This window comes from Labeo rohita, chromosome 7, assembly GCF_022985175.1.
Source record: "Labeo rohita strain BAU-BD-2019 chromosome 7, IGBB_LRoh.1.0, whole genome shotgun sequence".
Lineage (NCBI taxonomy): Eukaryota > Metazoa > Chordata > Actinopteri > Cypriniformes > Cyprinidae > Labeo > Labeo rohita.
This window is the reverse complement of record NC_066875.1, coordinates 46358757-46372727: the sequence shown is the minus strand read 5'-3', so window position 1 is coordinate 46372727 and position 13971 is coordinate 46358757. Positions and strand designations below refer to the sequence as shown.

The 13971-nt window shown below is 37.0% G+C and overlaps 1 protein-coding gene across 1 annotated transcript; it reads left to right on the top strand.

The window, feature by feature from the left end:
• Window positions 1-265: 265 nt before the first annotated feature.
• sf3b2 (splicing factor 3b, subunit 2) lies at window positions 266-13269 on the top strand. Its single transcript, XM_051115817.1, has 22 exons — window positions 266-426; window positions 828-871; window positions 950-1009; window positions 1117-1272; window positions 1470-1532; window positions 2254-2383; window positions 2799-2902; window positions 2987-3095; window positions 3748-3842; window positions 3933-4130; window positions 4398-4520; window positions 4602-4682; window positions 5585-5812; window positions 6564-6713; window positions 6806-6895; window positions 7055-7162; window positions 8394-8501; window positions 8723-8865; window positions 8949-9050; window positions 10201-10300; window positions 11774-11968; window positions 13039-13269. The coding sequence occupies exons 1-22, from the start codon at window positions 321-323 to the stop codon at window positions 13108-13110; spliced, it is 2565 nt and encodes an 854-aa protein (XP_050971774.1). The 5' UTR covers window positions 266-320; the 3' UTR covers window positions 13111-13269.
• Window positions 13270-13971: the final 702 nt, after the last annotated feature.

Here is a 13971-nt window from a genome sequence, read left to right as displayed (position 1 = left end):
CGAGAACCAAAAATTGTTGGCTATCTCAGGATGTTAAAATAATACCGCTTCTTTCGACCGTGAATGAAAATGTTACAGCCACTTACAGTCAATTTATTGTCGCATTTTGATTTTAGCATTAGTGGCACAAAAATGTTCACGTGTAAAACAAAACATTTTGAGGTTAAGCACTTAATTCACTGATTATTTGTTGAAGAGTTCTAAGTGGCGTTTGGTGTTTGCAAACTGCGCGACGTAATGAACAACAAACCCCATGAGGAAGTGCGTGGCGCTCCCGTGATCCCTTGCGCCTGAACGCGTTTGTTCCGTAGAGGTTCATCATGGCTAGCGACGGGCCGCCGGGCGCTGATTCAAATATAGATTTTAACACATGGAGTCACGGCGAGCTGCAGGCCAAACTGGCCGAATTTGGAGCACCTAATATGGGTGAGATGAAAATGTTTTATTACGATCGCTGTGGCGGTGTTTGGTTCAGTTTTTCTGTAGTTAGCTAGCGTTAGCCGGTTAGCCTGTTATGTGTCTGTGCTGTTCAGGCCTCCAGTACACTAAATTTCGCGCTAAAGTGTGTTGCATATGCAGATATGTTTTATGGGAAACTGTATTTAGATGTATTTGGGTATAAAAATCAAGCATGGCTGTGAATGGCATTAGCTAAGCGTAAATGAAGACGCTAGTCATCGCAATGTGAATGTTTATTTTATAACACCGAGAACTGTGATTCAAATGCAGCATTTCTGTACACGCCAGCACACTTATACTGATTTAAAACAATGTTTAATTGAGGCCAGTGTTGTTTATCATATCCATTTGTGGTTTCTGTTCTTCAGGTCCCAGAGAGGAGCTCATAGACAGGTTAAAATCTTACGCACAGGTAAGTTAATCAGGCTTTTTCACTGCACTCATGAGTTGGATTTTGTTTGTGTGAGCCTAACCTTTATTTCTTATGCAGTCTGGGATCATTTTAACTAAGCCGAACATGCCAGGAGGAGATGACAAGGGCATGACTACGGTACTGCCATGTTTTATTTATTATTTTTATGCCATAATTGTATTTGTAATGGCAAGTATCACTCATTTTCTGTATTTGAGAATCAAAGCATGCTGTGTGTGTCTCAGATGCCAGGACTGCCGCCCATGCCCCCGATGCCCGCAATGCCCCTGCCGCCAGGCATGAACATGATGCCGGCCATGAACATGATGGGCGGCCCTCCACCTATCCACATGGGCATCGAGCCGCCCGGCATGATGCAGCACGACGACAGAGCCACGCAGGTTAGAGAGACTGAGCTGTGATGCAAACTGCTTTAAGTTAGAAAGCATAGAGAAGCATTTTTTTTTTTTAAAAGTCAAAATGAAAAGCAATGCTGAAGAGGTTAAATAATCAACCACAATTAAGAATGTAATAAAATTGTGTTAATTCGTGTTCAGGTCAAATGACTACTGTTTAAAAACCATATGTGTGTTTTTAGGGCGATTCGCGTGTGATGGATGAGCAGATGAAGGAACAGGAGCTTCTAGAGCAGCAGAAACGGGTGAGAAAATATTTAATATTGCTACCAGTGCTATTTAAAATGATTTATGGTATAGTGCACAAACATTAATAGCTATGCATGCAAATTATTTAATATGCACTACCGTTAAAAAGTTTTGGGGTCAGTATTAAGAAAGAAATGCAAAGGATGCATTAAATTGATCAATATTCCAAATAAATGCTGTTCTTTTGAACTTTCTCTTCATCTAAGATTCCTGAAACTCAAAATGTATCACTGTTTCCACTAAAATTTAAAGCAGCACAACATTATCAATAATTAAAAATGCTTTAGCAAATCAGCAGCATGATTTCTGAATGATCATGTGACACTGAAGACTGGAGTAATGATGCTGAAAATTCAGCTTTTCATCACAGAAATAAGTTACGTTTTATAATATATTTTAATAGAAAGCAGTTATCTTGAATTGAAATATTATTTAAAAAAAATATATTGTTTTTGCCCCTATTTTAATAAATAAATGCAGCTTTGTTGAGCATCTAAGACTACTTTCCAAAACAAACAAATCTTACCGACACATTTGAACAGTATTGTAAACATTTTGCTGCATATTCTGTCATGTAGATTGTGTATGTGTATAATTTGTACAAAGAAACCTGTGACATTTCACTTTTTAGACATTATTCTTATTCAGTGCAAATTGATATGAATTCAGAAACAAAGATTGGTATTTTTATAGTGACTGTTTGTCTCCGTCTCTCAGGCGGCTGTGCTTCTGGAACATGAGAGGCAACAGGAACTTGCTAAAATCCAGCAGGGGCCGGCACCAGGCACCAGAGGACCCGAACTGGGACCTCGACCCAACCTCCTGCCCCCCATCCCACCTCTCAGAGGTCAGCCTCCCAACAGCCTACGTACTGGAGAAATGTGTGAATCAATGATTCACTGTGATGCTCTCTTTAACTACGTTTTATTTATGCATAGCAAATCATGCATTTGAGATTTTACAATAATTGGCTTTTTATAATGTGGTGATTTAGTCTAGTGGGAAGCAACATTCAAAATACACTTTTAAATTTAATTGCACTTTATCTATTCACACCCAGATTACAGCATATTTCTTTAAAGGCTGTTTCTCACTTATACCAAATTTTACAGTTGTATTTCTATTTATATTGTAAAGGATTTTACTGAGGGATTTTTTTTTTTTTTTTTAATATAACCTTTGCCTGGTTTTATATAACAGATGCAAACTTGTTACTGATCATGGTGATTTTTACATTAAACATGATTTCTGTCATCCTGTAGTTGGACCTCAGAGTGGCCCCGCCCCCCCAGGTGTATCTCTGTTGCCCCAATCTGCTAATCAACGACAGAAGGTCCCGCCACCTCCAGGAGAAGATGCCAGAGAGGTACGAGACCTTGAAAGCCTTTATGAATGATCAGTTGAACTCAGTCTCTGTATTGATTTTAATGTGTGTGTTTGATTTGTTCAGTCGTGGCAGGGTGAAGATGTTGGAATCGGGCCAAAGATTCCTCAGGCTCTGGAGAAGATCCTGCAGCTGAAGGAAATGAGGCAGGAGCAGCTCAGCACCGCCCCTACAGGTCACTGTCAGCAACTGACTGCCAATTCACAGGCTTTATTTTATGCTCAAACGCCGCCTTAATGTCGATAATGATCATATTTACGAGACGAGAGCACTTGAGCACATCAAGTCTAATTATTAGTGGGAGAAACACTACATTTACTTTCGAGACTTGAATTAGCACATTGAGTTTTTCATTCAGGTTATTCATTATTTGAAGTCTTTGCACTGTTTATTCAGAACTTGGACAACAAATTTGAGCGTTTAATTTGATGGAAACTATAGTAAAAAAGCTAAATATTTCTATTATTTAAAATAACTGCCTTCTATTTGAATGTATTTTAAGAAGTAATTTATTCCTATGATCAAAGCTTCATTTTCAGCATCATTGCTCCAGTCTTCAGTGTCACATTATCCTTCAGATGCTGATTTGCTGCTCAAGAAACATCTCTGATTTATTATGTTGAAAACTCATATTTTTGTAGGGTTTTTTCTTTAAATTAGCTCACAAGGACATGTATTTGAAACAAAAATCTTTTGTAGCATCATAAATGTTTTTACTGTCACTTAAATGCATCCTTCCTGAATGAAAGTATTAATTTCTTTAGTAGTGCTTACATTTACACAATGTAGAAGAACTAATAATAATTTCTGTGGCTTGTTTTATCCAGAAGAGGAAGATGATGAAGAGACTGAGATGGACCTGAATTCTTCCGCCCGTGGATACTCAGATGAGGATGATGAAAGTGGTCTTTCTAAAAAAGATGTAAGTTTTATTAGTATTTGATTTAGGCTCTTATTGATCTGACTTGCTGTTCTGCAAACTCTAAGTGAATTTATCTTTGTCTGCTTGTAGAAAAACCGCAAGCGCAGGAACAGGAAGAAGAAGAACAAGAAGAAGAGACAGCAGGAGGAGCAGCAGCAGGAGGAGGAGAAAAAGAAAGAGGAGAGCCGTGAAAAGGAGCCGGAGGTGGAGATTGAGTACGTGACAGAGGAGCCTGCAATCTACGATCCAAACTACATCATCTTCAAGAGGATCTTTGAGACGTTCAAGGTTAGAAAATGCTACATTTCTTGATATTTTGAGATGAGCACTGTAACTTTCAGAGTCCAGAGTGAACATTTGTTGAAACTAAACTGCAAAACTTTGTGTGTTGAAAGTATAAATAAAGAAGCTTGTTTGGTGTTGCATGTTGATCTTTTGATCTGCTGCATCAGTTTGACATTCATCCTGCTTCATTCACCTAGACGGATATTTTAAAGACTGAAAATAACTCTCATATTTTGATGGATGTGACATTCAATGGCTTTTCTATCACAGCTGACAGATGATGTGAAAAAGGAGAAGGAAAAAGAGCCAGAGAAGCCTGAAAAGCCAGAAATCCTTTCATTTAAGAAGAAGGGGTTCGAGCTGGAGAAGAAAGACAGCGATGACAGTGACGAGGTGAGTTGAAGGCCAGAACGTTTTCCAGCTCTTGTGGTTTCCTGATGTTCTTGTTTAACCCATCCACTTCCCGTTTGACAGGAAACCAAGAAGGACATGCCAAAGCTGTCCAAAAAGAAACTGAGGAGGATGAACAGGCTGACAGTGGCAGAGCTCAAACAGGTAACAAATGTGCCATTTGTTTATTTTCTCCTCTTTTTATCAAAATTACTCCTAAAACCATGTTGGGATTCAATGCTTTATCTTTTATTAAAGCAAATATAAAATGTAGCGAAAATAAGGTATTTTTAAATATCTTTGAATTGTAAATGTAGTTAAAGGACTAGTTAACCCAAAACTGAAATTTGGCTATAAGTGAGTTCACCCTCGGGCTATTAAAGTTGTAGATGAGTTTGTTTCTTCATCAGATTTGGAAAAATGTAACATTGCATCATTTGCTCACTAATAGATCCTCTGCAGTGAATGGGTGCCGTTGGAATAAGAGTCCAAACAGCTGATAAAAACATCACAATAATCCACACCACTCCAGTCCATCTACCCAAGCACCATTTACAAGCCAAAACTGTTTAAGTGGATTTTGATGTGAGAGGTCAACAGGAGATGGGCTTTATCACTGAATGAAGCATTATTGTGGATTATGGACTCACATTTAAGCCAGAAACAATGGTTTAAAGTTTAAAAACTCCTATATAATGAATTTGTTTCTTTCAAACACTTTGCTTTTCACTTCACAAGATGTTAACTGATGGACTGGTGGTTGTGGATTATTGCAATGTTTTTATCAGCTGTTTGGCACCCATTCACTGCAGAGGATCCACTGTTGAGCAAGTGATGCAATGTTACATTTCTCCAAATCAATTCCCATTAAGAAACTAACACTAGAGTACATTATCAGCAAGTTTTCGTTTTTGGGTGAGCCTTCATTGTAATTACGTTTTCAATTTAGCTTAGTATTCAAATAAGTTCAAATCATTTTAAAGTAAAAGCAATTGCTATTTTCAGAACTAATGGCAGGTGAAATGAATGATCACCCTTCATAATGTTTGTCCTCTTATTTCTGTCAGCTTGTGGCCCGTCCAGACGTGGTGGAGATGCATGATGTGACTGCGCAGGAGCCCAAACTGCTGGTTCACCTGAAGGCCACCAGGAACACGGTACCTGTACCACGTCACTGGTGCTTCAAGAGGAAGTACCTGCAGGGGAAGAGAGGAATAGAGAAACCACCATTTGAGCTGCCTGAGTTCATCAAGAGAACTGGCATCCAGGAGATGAGAGAAGCCCTGCAGGAGAAGGTAAACTGTCATGGTTTCCACAAAAATGTAAAACTGTTTTCAACATTATTATAATAATCAGAAATGTTTCCTGAGCAGCAAATCAACACATTAGAATGATTTGTGAAGGATCATGTGACACTGAAGACTGGAATAATGATGCTGAAAATTCAGCTTTGATCACAGAAATTAATTACAGTTTACAATATATTTCCATTGAAAACAGTTATTTTAAATGAATGCAGTCTTGGTGAGCAGAAGAGACCATTTAAAATCATTAAAAAAATCGTATGATCTCAGACTTTTGAATGATGGATAACTTAATATGCGTATTTAGTGCTTAACATAATTGCATATGCATATGTGATACTTATTCATATGGTTATGCTACTCTTGGCGCATTCTGTTCCTGAACAAGGTCGTAAAAGCAAGGTCACAAAATACATGGTCTTTCCACTTATGTCCAACAATATGGAGTTTGCTTAAAAAAAAAAAAAAGTGTCTACAGACATAATGAAATCTGTCAAACTTGCCGAGAGCAGCTCAGTGTTTCATTTTTTTCTGTAAATGAAACTCAAGAGGCCCTCAGCGTTTGCACTGATGTGTGATCATTTGTGTGGTTCAGCACTCATTTTTATATACTGCTTTTATACGAGACTGTGCTTGAGTGATGTTTATAATATCGTGAATCCAGTTAATTTAAACTTTAACATTCTGTGTTGATGTATTTCCCACTGCTGTCAACTTCACTGACATCTCTGTATTCCTGTAGGAAGACGCCAAAACCATGAAGACCAAAATGAGAGAGAAAGTTCGGCCCAAGATGGGGAAGATCGACATCGACTACCAGAAGCTGCACGACGCTTTCTTCAAATGGCAGATCAAACCGAAGCTCACGATACATGGGGACCTGTATTATGAGGTGTGCTGGCGTTTCCTCATCATCATGTCATTTACTCTGTCACTTCTGGAGTAGAAATAACTCTCGTCTGAATGTTATACGTTATTTGTCAGGGTAAAGAGTTCGAGACGCGACTGAAGGAGAAGAAACCAGGCGATCTGTCCGGTGAGCTGCGAATCGCTCTCGGGATGCCCACAGGACCTGTGAGTGCTTCAGCCTGCTCTGCTTTACACAACAAAGCATTTCCTTTTTGCACAAAGCAACTTGTTTTGTTCTGTGGAATAGCGGGAGAGCTCTTCAGGCACTTATGTAATTCTTTGTGTAATTTTAGCTGTGCTTTTAAAATGCGTTTGTCTCCGCAGAACTCTCATAAAGTTCCTCCGCCGTGGCTGATCGCCATGCAGAGATACGGACCTCCACCCTCATATCCAAACCTGAAGATCCCCGGCCTCAATGCCCCCATTCCTGAGGTGAGAGACACATACTCAGACGCTGAGAAAGAAGTTTTGAGAAACACTGCCTTAGGAACACTTTGCATTATTCCCCTTATCATTGGAAAAATTTGTGTTAAATTTTACATGTTCTTAACTTTTAGATTGTATGTGCAATGAATCATATTTTATTTATGAATCTTTTTTTTTTTTTTTTTTTTTTTATGTCTTATATTATATCTTGGTGCATTGGTAACTGTATATTTACACGGTGTGTTGGCATTGGGCGTGTCTGAAGCATGGTGATAATGCAACTGTCAAAGTGACGACAGCCAATCACATCCAGCTGGGACCACAACACAAACACGATTGGCTAGCATCTGCATTAGTGTATTTGCATAAAGCGTTCTGATTGGCTAATGCCTGCGTTGGCGCTAGAAAAGTTGCATTTCTTTTTTTTTTTTTTTTTTTTTTTTACTTATGCCACGAGCAACACCAGTGACGCGACGCAACGAACCCACAATTCAGTTCGGCAATGCTTGACGTCACTCCATTCAAAGTGAAAGTGGGGCTTTGATGCCGATAACCTGTGTGAATGTGGTTTAATAAAGTAGTCAAGATTTGAAGTGGATCAAAATGTTTCATCAAAGGTGTCCTCAAACCAAAACAATACCGTTCTTGTCTTAGGTCAATTTTTTTTTTTTTCTTTTTTTTTGATCCACTTCAAATGTTGACTACTGTAGGCCTCAACAAACTTTCATGGTTGTGGTTGCCAGATAGGTTTAAATAAGACATTTTTCCTTAAATTGATACATTTTCTGGTCATTGCCCATATATAAAATTCTACAAATTATATAACATATTACACACTCGTGTGTGAAGAGTTTGGTTCCAAAACATGACAAACACCATTTTTTAAAAATAAAAATCAGTATAGTATCTGGTCTGTATTAAAAAGGCAATTTTTAATTTTGCCTGCAACATGCCGTTGTAATTTTGGACAATTAATACTTCCAGCAGTGATAAGCAAAATTTTGAAGGAAGAGAGTTATTTGTCAGTTATTACATATAAGATAACACGCATTATTTGTAACTAAAAAAATTTGTAACTGTAATTAAAAAAACAAAAGCACATATATCTCCATTAGAGAATCTGACTTGCACAAGACATTCATGAAAATCTGCTGTACAATGTGAAGCTGCTGGGCAGCATTAGTGTAGAGGTCATATAAAGCTGTGATCTTCATACTGGCATGTGTGTGTCTTTCAGGGCTGTTCGTTTGGGTATCATGCGGGTGGTTGGGGTAAACCTCCTGTGGACGAGACAGGAAGACCACTGTATGGAGATGTGTTTGGGACCAATGCCATAGACTTCCAGGTGAGCAAACTACAAAATCATGTCCTGAATATAGAGTCACATTTGCATTGCATTGCTAGACACTAGATACCACAACCTCTAAGAAGCAAAAGTGCCTTAATGCTTTTAATAAACTGATCTTCAGGAAGGAAATATACATTTCCTGTTTGTATTACCTTTTTACACACTTTTCATTCCTGCAGTTTGATTCAGTTGTTTGGTTTGCCTGATAATGTTAACAGGCCAAAGCAGAGGAGGAGGAAGTAGATCGAACCCCGTGGGGCGAGCTGGAGCCGTCTGACGAAGAGTCATCTGAGGAAGAGGAGGAGGAGGAGAGCGACGAGGAAAAACCAGACGAAACGGGCTTCTTCACACCAGCAGACAGGTGCTGTTCATCTCAGTGTTTCAGACTTTGATTGACTTGTGTGTGTTTGAGACATGAAGGCTCACAGATGTCTGTTTTGACAGCGGGTTGATCACTCCGGGCGGCTTCTCCTCCGTTCCTGCCGGCATGGAGACTCCAGAGCTCATTGAGCTCAGGAAGAAGAAGATCGAAGAGGCCATGGACGGGTGAGTGTCTGTGCACAAATACGAGCATGTGCGAGGAGCCAAATTTCTAACTGTTATTCACAAATCATCTGCTTTTCACTTTAAGTCTTAAGTCTATGAAATTATAGTAAGAAAAGTCATTTTTTTGAGCATGGGACACATTATTATACCATTAGACAAAATCAGAAAAATCAAGTTTTTTGTTTATAGGCCTATAATATTTGAAACATCAGGCTTTTATGCCTCATGTAGTTTGATATAGTGAGAATATGGAGAAGAAAAAAGACCCAAAATGAGGAAAAAAATTAAATATGGTGCAGATGCTTATACTGTATTTATATGACAGAAAAAAGATGCTTGTAATGTAATCAATTAGATCTTCATAACAATATAGAGGACTACTTGCATAAAATATATAAATATCAGTTGTCACTCTTTATCTGCCAATAATACATCTTGGCAAGATGATTTTTACATGCCTAACTTTGATGAAAACAATGCAGTACAATACAATGATAACTGAGAGATGAACAAATAAATCTTTTTCATAAAACCTTAAGATCATATTTGATACATGATGTATAGATAATGTAGTAAACCTTTACTTCAGTCCAGTAACTGTTCATCTTGAAATATAAATAACAAAATAGTTGTTGCATTTATTTTATAAAAAAATTCACAGTATAAAGACAAAAGAGCCAAAGGTAGATGTTTGTACAATTATAAGTCAGTCAGACAACAGAAGACGTGTAGAAGATTGTGCAACAGGGTTTTCAGCAAAGTTTTGATCATTTAGAGAACATAGAAATTCATGTTTTAAATATTAACTAGTCCAAAAGTGCATTGTAACTCATTTATTAATACTTTTTGTGAGAACTCTGACAAGCCCTATGCAGCAATGTTGGCTTGATTATTCCTCTAGTGTTGCAGAAACCTCATTTTTAACCTCAGTTTGACACGAGAACAAATTACATTTGTGTCTAATGTGTTGTAGTGCTTAGAGATGTGGCTGTTAACCAGAATGTTGTAGGTTTGAGCTCTTAAAGTGCTGATTGGTGAACTATCACCATCATCTCCTCGAGCACTTAAGATAAAAGCGTCTGATAAATCGCTGTTTATGTAACTCGTGTTTGTGTGGGGTTCTTTTTGTTTGTTTTTTTATTTTTTATAGAAACGAGACGCCTCAGCTGTACACAGTGCTGCCGGAGAGGAGAACGGGGCCTGTCGGGGCCGCAATGATGGCGTCCACACACATCTACGACATGACTACGGTACGGCTGTACACTTTCACTTTAACCAGGGGTGCACATAAGTGCTGTCTGCATGTGCGACCAAAATAAGAAAATGCGCTGTGTAAACAAGTTCAGAGCGTGCATTTGCGTAACGACCTGGATAACTGCTGTTAGTGCACAATTAGTATTTTTGAATTGACATTTATAAACCATATCAAAGTTAAATAAATAAGCTTTCAACTGATGTATGGTTTGTTATAATAGGACAATATTTGCCAGAGATACAACTATTTGAAAATCTGGAATATGAGGGTGCAAAAACAATCTAAATATTGAGAAAATTATCTTTAAAGTTGTGCAAATGATATTCTTGCAATGCATATTACTAATCAAAAGTTAAGTTTCGATATATTTATGGTAGGAAATTCACAAAATATCTTCATGGAACATGACGCAATGTATTTTGGCTATTGCTACAAATACACCTGTACTACTTAAGACTGATTTTGTGGTTCAGGGTTACTTTTTAGATCGACAAACTATAATACTGTATAAGATTTCTATTCGAACTGAAAGTATAATTCTGGGCCGTTGGCTGCCATTTTCAATACTTACTTGCTGGCAACCCGCCAAAATAAAAGCTTGCTAATTTAGGTTTGAAAATGATTAAAATTCATATATAAAAAAGTAAACTTTTTTTTAAGTTTACCATAAAATAATTGTATTTTTATTTAATATGCCCTTCTTATTTAAAAAAATATAATAGTATTACCACACTTTATTATTATTTATTTATTTTTATTTTTTTTTATTAAAAAATAATAAAAGTCCAATGATATTATCACTATTATTAAATAATTTTTTAGAGTTATGTTTATTGGGTCACACTGTGCAGTATGAGGACCAAACCAAATCTTTTACATTTAAAACTTAAATCTTTTTTTATTTAAAATGATACACTTATGATGCATTAGGGATCTTCATTTTAATGGACCAACATCAATTCTTATATATACTAAGATTATTTTTTTATCAGAATTTAATGTCAATATGCAGTCTTATGCATATTCTTCCCATTCATTTTTTTAAAAACACGCTGAATTAATGCAGAAATGCATACTGATTTGTATGTGTTATAGTAATCGTTTCACCTCACAACTAGACCGCATGTGGCTCGTATCCCAGAGTTCTCTCTGCCTGGTTGGTTTGAATATCTAGATGGCAGATAACCTTTGCAGAGCGCTGACGTTACATCTCCATCAGATCTTTCACAGCCATCACATGCAAATCATTCCATCCATAAGGCACTCATTTGCATTTAAAATGACAGCGAGGAGATAAACGAGCAGCAGCTGGGTGGTATGATGCCGGCGGAAATGTCAACTATATAACGTTTATATCACTGCAGATGTATTTGTTCAACAGTTACATGAAAAACCAGTGAGATTTTGGCCAAATGTTTGTGTGATTGAGACTCTGATTGAGTCGTCATCTCTCGTGTTGTTCATATAGACTGTGACGAGCCGCAAAGTGGGAGTCGCGGCGCTGAGCGGAGACTCTCAGGGTGTGGAAGTGGCTCTGGCGCCGGAGGAGCTGGAGCTCGACCCTATGGCCATGACGCAGAAGTACGAGGAGCACGTCAGAGAGCAGCAGGTGGAGAAAGAGGACTTCAGCGACATGGTGGCAGAACACGCCGCCAAACAGAAGGTGAGTCTCGTGAGACTGGTCTAAAATGCATCAGCCGATCAATATATCAATGCAAAATCAAAAGCTAAGAAACAAGAAATTCTAAATTGCTTTATTCCTGTAATTGAAGCTCATTTTCAGGGTCCATTAGGGTTTGCATTTTGTCCACATTTCAATTATTGTATTGCATAATGGATTTATGATGAGCTTTCTTCATAATTCTCATCATAATTGTTCATAATTTTTCTCATTAGATTCATTAAATGACCATTTATACAGCTATAGAGAAAAAAAACATTCATTATGATATTCCTAATGTTGTTTCATAGCATATAAGCATAAAATCAGCTAGTTAAATGAATGGACATGCTGGTATGATGTACCTTGTATTTTATAATATTCATCTGTATAATATACATATTTCTACATTTATTTTATTTCTACATTTTTATTTTATATTGTACATATTTATAAATCCATTACATATATTTTTATTAAACATTTAATTTAGTAGTAGTATATATACAAAATTGATAAGTATAATTTTATTTGTATAATAATTTTATAATAAAACAATGTTTTTTTAAAAAAAAAAATATATATATACACATTTGTGTGAATGCTCATAAATAAACAGACATTTTTATAGTTGTCTTTTTTTATTATTTATTTATTTATTTATTGTCATCACCCTGAAACTAAATGTGCTTAATTACCATGAAACTCAAAGTCCTACTTTCTATAATTCTAAATAGTCTTTTTGTCTTTATGCCAAATTTTTTGTAATTTTGCACATTTTGATCTGAGGTAAATATGACTTTCATCTTTTTAAAATACTTATACAATATTATGAGAGAATGTGCCAATTACAAATAAATAAATAAATTTAAATTAAAAATATTATAAAACTGCAAGGGAAAAAAAATAAAATTGTGAGAATTTTAAAACCACCATATTAAAGTTTTTCCTAATAGGACCACTTAAATGTATCTGATTAAACTAATGTGTTTTGTGTACCATCTTTGTTTGTCGTCTTTTATAAATAGTTAAGTGTTTTAACCTGTTTCCTGAAATATTTCTCTTCCTTGCAGCAAAAGAAGCGCAAGGCGCAGCCGCAGGACACGCGCTCTGGAGCCAAGAAATACAAAGAGTTCAAGTTCTAGCCCTGCAGTGTGCTATGGGACGTCAGCTGCGCTCATCCTTCATTTCTTATTCTTTTTAACTGCTGGTGTCATGTAGAAGCGCCCTTGTGTTTGACAGTGAGCGACATTTTTCATTTATGGTCGATGTTTTTGTAAATAAAATGCCAGTCCAGGACAAACTGATGGTGCAGGGTTTGATTTCTTTAATATTTCATACAGTTTCCATTTAGTTTCTCTGCAGCGAGTCGCTCAGGCCAGCAGGGGGCGGGTGAGAGCCCCGTCAGGAAGTCTGACCGTCACCTGATGTCTGGGATTTGTTTTGACCTACATAATACTTTCACTGCCACTTGACCTCAGTCCAGAGCAAACAAACACTCAAATACAGCATCTCAGACAATAACACGCTCATTTCCCTTAAACACGCCGGCTGAATGAGCCCAAACATGCCGCATCGGTGAGCAAGATCCAATTTGCCACATTCCAGACGGCTTCCAAACACTGACTTCATTTTAAAGGCTTGAAAATCATCTCAGATCTTCATTTGTTCTGTGGTTTCTGATGAGTGAGGTATGAATGATTCCTGAAATCATGCGTTCTGTTCAGGAAGGTGTTGTGGTGCTCACTGAGGTGGGTTCTGCACAGTAAATGCAGAAACCCATTTCTGCCACATAAGAGAGAAAGAAAACAATCATGCTTTGGTAAATCACAATTATGGTGTAATTTGAAATGATGTGAGACGAAGTCATGAATGTGAAATAAAAGTAGGAATGGCAAAAAGAACAACTGAAAGAGTCAATTATGACAAAAAGTTAAAATTTGCATTAAAAAAAACAATGGTAAAAAGTCAAAATTATGAGAAGTCAGTTATGACAAAAAAAAAAA